At 43.8% G+C, this 7,471-nt stretch overlaps 1 protein-coding gene across 1 annotated transcript in view; it reads right to left on the bottom strand.

Moving 5' to 3' along the window:
- Window positions 1-6,447, bottom strand: part of plcl1 (phospholipase C like 1) — an 85,665-nt gene extending 79,218 nt beyond the window's left edge. Inside the window, 1 exon segment of the mRNA XM_020620014.1 lies at window positions 5,551-6,447. Within this exon segment, the coding sequence (XP_020475670.1) occupies window positions 5,551-5,730 (180 nt within the window). The 5' untranslated portion in view covers window positions 5,731-6,447.
- Window positions 6,448-7,471: the final 1,024 nt, after the last annotated feature.

Below are 7,471 nucleotides of genomic sequence, written 5' to 3'. Positions count from 1 at the left end.
TTTGATTGGCAGCCTGATACTATGGCTCCACCTCTGGTGGAGGTGGACTTGCACGCACACACACAAATGCATCAGACAAACAAGATCGCTGCCCCCCGTATTTGCAATATTTTGGCTTCACTTTTGCATGATGGCAGGAAGTGGTGATGTGTCATCCATCGTTATCCACAGTATGGTTCAGACCAACTTGAACTGTGCATGAAATAAAAATACATTCTCTTCATTAAACTGAATGGAGCCAGCCAATCTGTGCAGCAGCAGTGCTAATGCAAAACAACACAAGCTCACTTTCAGCTGCAACACAGCACGACATAATCAATATAATTGCTAAATATGTGCAAGAGCACATTCCAAGTGGACTTTGCAATGTCAATGCTGTATTCCACTGTTTGTCTCATGGCAAAAATAAAATAAATGCTACATAGACTGTGTCTGATAAGCCTTTGAATGCATTTGTCTGCACTGACTTGCTGGTTCCTTCAGCAGCACCAGTGCAACCCAATGCACAATTTTAACACAGGACTATTATCGTGCTGAATCCCGGCTAAGTTGTGTTACTATATTTGTCAAGTGACTCATGAGAATGATTTAGATAACCCCAGATAATGCATTGATTCCCATTTCACTTGACAAAAATATATAATATTCAACAACCTGAGTGGAAATGCCGCCGCAGTAACACTAAACAGTCTTGGTGGTCAAACTCTGAAGCTAAACAGCAAAAGAGATGTGGAGAGACACGTCCTTCAGTGCCCAAACAGCGAGCAGTCGGGCAATGCACAGGTCTGTCAGAGAGATGTCCAACCATGCCTCCCTCAGAGCCTGGAAACCTGTGTCTGTCTGCCTGTGCGTGCATGTGCGTGTCTGCCATTCAGTGTTTGTGGGCTCGACTGTTTATCCTGTACCACCAGCTCCCAGGCCTGATGGGCATGTTTGCCTTCTGGCCTGTTGCACAGTCATACTGAAAGCTAATTGCTGATGATTTTTGGGCAAAACTGATGTAACAGCCTGAGCCAAATGTGTTTAACTTGATTGAGATTAACATCCCTTTAACTCACTGGTAATACGTGATGTAGCAGCTCTCTAGCTCATCCTGAATAACAATGCATGAATGAGTGAACACTGGATGATGGGGAGTGACAGATTGAAATTTTTGTATTTAGATTTTGTGCATTTCTGGGTGAAATGTACACACACTACTCTGTTACAAACATACCCTAGGTTTCAGCCAATTTCATTAGTATTAGCTACAGAGAAATGAAAGTTTGAAGTTATGATAAGCTGGTCTTTGGTGACTTTGCTCGGCTTTCTGTGGCCCTGCGTCCTCATGGAGAATGTAATTATTTTCCTTTTAAACCAGAGAAAACGGAAGAGTTATTTCTGGCATCAGGGGTCAGGAAGTAACAGGCTGCAGTATTTTCAAAGTCTGGATGCACATGAAACTCCCTGAGGAATCGTCAGGGCAATAAATTTGCTTCTTTGTGGGGCTGTCCCAAATGGCAGTTTTTGGGCTCTGGATATTCAGTGGTGATAATCAGCAAATATTTGAATATTGGGTGATGGGCTGACATTGTGCTGCAGCCCATCTGGCAGTACTTTGGGTTAAAAACAAAACAAAAGTCTAATGAGAGTTATTATGAAATATTTAACGTAACAAATGAACAGAGGCCGGATCTTCATAAACCTTTGCGTGTATGCAGATGCCGTATTTCCACTATCAGAAGCTAACGAGCGGTACACCCCGTACTTTCCTTAACCATCACCAACCTTAGCTTCTGGGGCTGATGTGGACCATCCCGCTTTGTTTTTCCACTGTATTTTCTCTCTCTGTCTCTGTTTAGAGGAGGGAGGGGCTGCTCCCCTCTCACAAATGAAGTCAGTTATGTGTTTATATATGGTGCTTATAATGTGAATGCTTGAGGTTTGAGGACTCTGACATTTAACCAGTCACTGGCAACTGCTCTGCACGCTTTAGGACCCCCATTACATTACTGTGGATCATATTCACTTCTCTTTGTGGTCATTTTGTGTCTGTTGTAGTGTTTTTTTTGACCACCGGAACTTTACAAGACATTACCTGGAGCTTCCCATACTCGTAATCCAGCGAGCTGATGTGGCCTGTTCACCTTTGCTTTTCCTCTGCTTTTTCCACTGTGTCAATTACTATTTAGATGAGGGTGGGGCAGAACACAAACTTGCAAAAATGTGATGTTTGCTGCTTTCCCTCGTGGCCCACTCACTGAAGTCCCTGCTTTACCTCTAAACCAGTGAGCACATGTTCACACCTCATCCCTGTAATGCTGAAATATGAGAACACTGCTCTTTATCCGGTCAGGGCTGACAGCCCTGCGAACACCCACACCCTCATCCTTCACTCTCCTTGGTACTTGATTTAGTACTTCCTCCTGAGGGTGCCATCATTTAGCTCCAGGAGCTCGCATCCAGAGCAGGCAGAGGGCAGTGGAAATGAAAGCCGAACCTGTAGGGACCCCATTACAGGTCAGTAGGTTCCTAAAGTAGAAAAGACCAGTGAGTGGTCTTTTTGTCTCTTTGCAGTTGTCTGACCATCCAACAAGAATGCTAATAATAATTTTAAACACAGGGTCTAGCAGAAGGGCCACCAGCCCCCTTGGCCCCCGCTCCTGTGCCTGGTAAGCTTATTCAGTAATCCTATATTTCCTATAATGCACACTGGTGAGTACAATAGCTTGTGTAATGAATCAAATGACACTGTGGTCAACACCATCCAGTGGTTTAAGGCAGCGTGAACATACAGAATCTTTCCATGATCCAGTGTGGACAGTATTTTGAACTGAAAGATGCTTTTTTCCGTCTTCAAAATGAGAAACAAGCTCTGTTTCAGTACAAGAAACCAATGGGTTTTGTAGGACATTTTGCTAGTTATGTAATGCTGGACTAATTATTGATTACACCTCCATTTAGAGCATAGATTGGACTTGCAACTCCAGCACTTGTGAAATGTTTGGAACAAGTTTGAAATTAAACACAAAGTGTCCCGTAGACTGGAGAAGACCTGGTTTGTGGTCTTTCTCTGTCTTTGGCCTTTGTTGTTTACTTCTGAGGAACTCCCCAAGTATGAAATAAACTGGATCCGGTGGGACGTCAGTGTTTAGGACTTTAGAGCTCCTCTTTTATGTTCTGCCAGAATCTCTGTGGTACTGGACAATCCCAGAAGATGTGGGAATGATCCCCACACAGTCCACATTCTCCTTTATCAAATCCTAGAAAAAAAATCCTAAAGAAATCTACTTTTCCTCTTGGTGAAATTCTCTCCAATATTGACTACTCATGACTTCATGACAACCAAGCACACACATCCTTCCACATTCTGTCCTCAACAGATTAATTTCAACTAAAAATCTGACCCAGATTTTGATGCCAACTTTTCGAGTTACTGATATTCTGACACATTCAGAAAGGTGCTGAGGTTCGATGCCAAGCCGCGGTTGTCAGAGCTGACTCTGCCTGTCGCTGACATCACTCACATCATCTGTCCGGTTATTCATCTGCTTCCTCCCCGGCTGAAGTCAAAGGACTCTCTGTTCAGCTGGGGCTTCCAGATGGGGCTGGCTGGACTGACTCAAGGCCTGTGGATCCAGCAGAGTTACAGCCTTGTCCCTATGACTTCACCACTGATGAAATGTGGAGTTTGATATTAGCATCAGATGTGAAACAGGCTGAGAAGGTCATAAACCTCAGGGGCAACCAAAGCATCAATCTGTTCCTCCTTCAGACATCACAGAAATCCACAACTCTGTCTGCCTGGATTCTGCTCAGCTGAGCGACCTGCAGGCAGCGCTGGAAGAAGTCTGCATCATTTACTTCAACAAATGTTGTAATACAACTGTGTGAAAATACTCCCTTGCAAGTACAAGTTCAAATCTGACCTAATTATCACCAGCTAAATTTACTTAAAGTATTAAAAGTACTTATTTTAAAGAACACTGGCCCCTAAACTAGACTATTAATGTAGTGTATCAATGTGTCTTTTACTCTTGTAGCTGCTCAAGGTGGAGCTAGTTTTAGCTCCATCTGTAGAAGTAGTTCTTAACTACCGTATGCAGTGCCACAGCGATTAAATCAATAAGCAATTCATTGCAGAATGCACTGGGTTGCTGCATTTTCCCATATCTGAGAATTTATGCTTTTCTGTGTCATATTCGATAATACTTTTGAGTTCTGACCTGTTGATGAGACCAAACAAAAACATTCAGATGTCCTCTTGTGGTCTAGAAAATGAGAACAGGACTTTTTCACTATTTTATAGCATTTTAAGACAAAGTACAGTTTCGAGGTATCTGTACTTCACTTGAGTATTTTCTTTTTTTGCTACTTCATACTTACACTTACCTGTACTACATACAATATTGTACTTTTTACTGCACTACATATATTTGATAACTTTCATTCCTTTTCAGAATCATATGAATAAAACAGTGTTTTATTATAAGGGTCCAGGAGCCAGAGGGGCTGGTATAATTCTTAGTAATGTCTCACTGTGTGTTTTTATGTACAATTTATTCTGAAAATTAGCTACAACTGTCAAATACATTGGAGCAAAAAGTACAGTACTTTGCTCTGGAGTGCTGAGGTCCACAAGTATCAATAAGCATAAAATGAATATACTCAAGTCAAGTACAAGTACCTCAAAAGTGTCCTTATGTTCAGTAGGAGTAAATGTACTTAGCTGCATTGCGGCACTTCACAGAAAGGTGAAAATTAACCTGAGGTGGAGATGCTCCTGCTCAGCAGTATGTTAAGACATGAAAGGTAATGAGCCCCTAAACATGATCCTCACTTCCCTACCCAGTGGCTGGGGCCAGTCATCTGCAACCTGAGCGCAGGTGAGGTCGAAGATGATGTCACCATGATGTCAGTTGTTAGCCTGTAGGTGAGGAGCCTTTCCAGCCTAAACTAAACCTAAACCCAAACTAGTTCATGTACAGGGAGAGGGCTTGTGGTGCAAATCACTGTTCCTGGAGACTTTCTTGCGGTTTCCTCCTTGTGCATTGAAGCTCGTTCTCATGAGGGAAAACTAATCCTTAAGGATGTTTTAATTGCATGTTAGTGTATGAAGCCCATGCAGCAGCGTCACACAAAAACAATGGATCCCATATGTCACACGTTTCTTTCAGTTTGTACAGCTACTGTACGTCTACTCTGCACCACAAAACAAATACTGAGATTGTGGCATTTAAAATTACGCACATGAGACACCTCTAAAAAGAAATGATGGATTATCAGCAGGTGTGTGTCGAACCCGTGCGGCCGTGGAGGATGCAGGGAAGGTACTGACAGGTCTGTGAACAACCAGTGGCAAACAGCTAAATTATCTGCTGATTTATCTGCCAACGAGATTCCAATACAAATGTTGGCACTATGCGTCTTGGAGTATGCTGGTACACAATTACTTGGCCATCTGTTCTGACTACAGGCTTTCATTCCGTTGAGAGGGGTTCACAGGTAAAATGGTGCCAAAGCAACTGGTACAAAAAAGTACTGCCTCCGCGTCAGGTTAAGATTTCTTACCTTAATGATACTGCTCCGGCGTGGGGCTGCCTTCACCGACTCCAGGAGATTAGTGTCAGTGTCCTGGCCACCACCGGGAAGGATGACTCCGCTGCGCCGGCCGCGGGACGCTCTCGGTGGGATGCAGTCAGGCGCTCCGTCGCTACACAGCCCGTCTCCATACCCATCACGCTCAGACATTTCGATGACAAGTAGGGGTCGATTATGGAAAAGCAAAAATCAATCAAATCGTCGGATCTGAGCCGATTAAAGTTTGACTTGACTGTGCGCGGGTGCCATTTAAAGGAGAAACTGGATCCTGACGCATCAGCCGTTCAGCAGCAGCTTTGTCACTCCCGAGAAAACTAATCACCCTTGTTTCGTTAATTATGAACAGATTCTCATGGTCACTGAGCAGCAAGCCGTGTTGGCTCAGGCTACGAGTCCTTTCCCGCTCCACCGAAACGACTCACTGTTGAAATCAATGCATCGCACGCAGGTACAATCTCGGCTTGGATTAAAAATGGACTGGTGCGCTCCCCGGAGACGCGCAACAAGTCTTCGTCGTAGCCAGGCTCACTCGTCTCGAGGTGGTCGGGGCATCCATAAAACGCTCGAAGCCTCAGTGTGTGACAAAGAAATACTGAAAGCGAGGTTGTGTGCGTGTTGAACGGGGTTTGAAAACACTCTGGCGCCGGCTCCAAGGATACCCGAAACACATCGATGCCAAAGTGCACAAAGGAGCGAACTTGCGCTGCGGTTGCCGTCAAACGCAGAGAGGATCCGCTCCCCCGGCACCGCGGAGCACACTCCTCAGGTTAAACACAACCACTGCCGCTCTCTCCATTGGACTCAGAGCAACAACAGCCGACTTTTGAAGAGAACAGGGAACACAGCTGACAGTCGAACCGCCTCTATCCCGCCACTCCTCCCTTCACCTCCTCCACCCAGCTCCTCCCATGCTGCTCGAAATCATGATTGACGTGCGGAGTAGCCAATGTGCATGACCACAGGATGATGTGAAACAAGAGAGAGCGTCTGATAGGTGGACTGTCGACTCCTAGGAACCCAGAGAGCCTTCACTTTTTAAGCACCACAGACCACGCACTGGGAACCAGGCGTGGGAGGGGTAGGTATATAGGTGTACAACTACAGGGAACCAGCCTGTAGCTGTTCTGATGATCGTGCAACAGGTTTCAAGCAGAAAAGCCAAACGCTGTGATCGTTCACGCTTCGAAAAGTTGAAACTTTTGTTGCTTTTCTGTTTCATCTTAAACGAAACATTGTAATGTTGACTGTTGCTTGGTCAAAAAAGCCCTCATTGCAAATAAGGTTGGACTTTTATTTTACTGTTTTCTTTTGTTTTGTAAAACAAATTACTAGGCTCTAATACATGCAATTAAAATTAATTAATTGTTAGTTGCAGTCCCAGTATAAAGCAAAAAACTGAAAAACATCAAATAAAAACAAACTCCCACGATGTGTTTCTACTGCTGCCTTAACATATACACAATACACCAAAGATGTTGGGTAAATTATACAAAATATTAAAAAGATTTGGTCATCTGGTGACCAAATAGCATCACCAGAGAAACTTCCTTTGACTGTAAGCAGTTGTTCACAACACAGTGAGTTACACAAAGCATCAGACCTTTCAAGGGCAGCTCTGCAACATTTGTTTAAAAAAATACCACAGAGCCACATTGTCTTCCCTGATGTTTCCTGAAAGAGCATACACTTATCTCTGATGTCAAAGTACTCAGAGGTTAGTCTTGGAAGTAAAGGGGTAAAGAGTATCATGAGAACAGTGAGAATCCTTCTGCTACAGCTATCCCAAAAGGACCAGGTATCTACACTTGTGTGTTGTATGCTTGCTTTCAATTAGCATTTTCATGTTTTGTCTATTTGTGTGCAGTGTTAAAAGCACCTTAAATTGGCTTTG

The sequence above is a fragment of the Monopterus albus genome, unplaced genomic scaffold, assembly GCF_001952655.1.
Source record: "Monopterus albus unplaced genomic scaffold, M_albus_1.0 scaffold231.1, whole genome shotgun sequence".
NCBI classification, from domain to species: domain Eukaryota; kingdom Metazoa; phylum Chordata; class Actinopteri; order Synbranchiformes; family Synbranchidae; genus Monopterus; species Monopterus albus.
The sequence above is the reverse complement of the archived record's forward strand: the minus strand, read 5'-3'. Positions and strand labels throughout refer to the sequence as shown.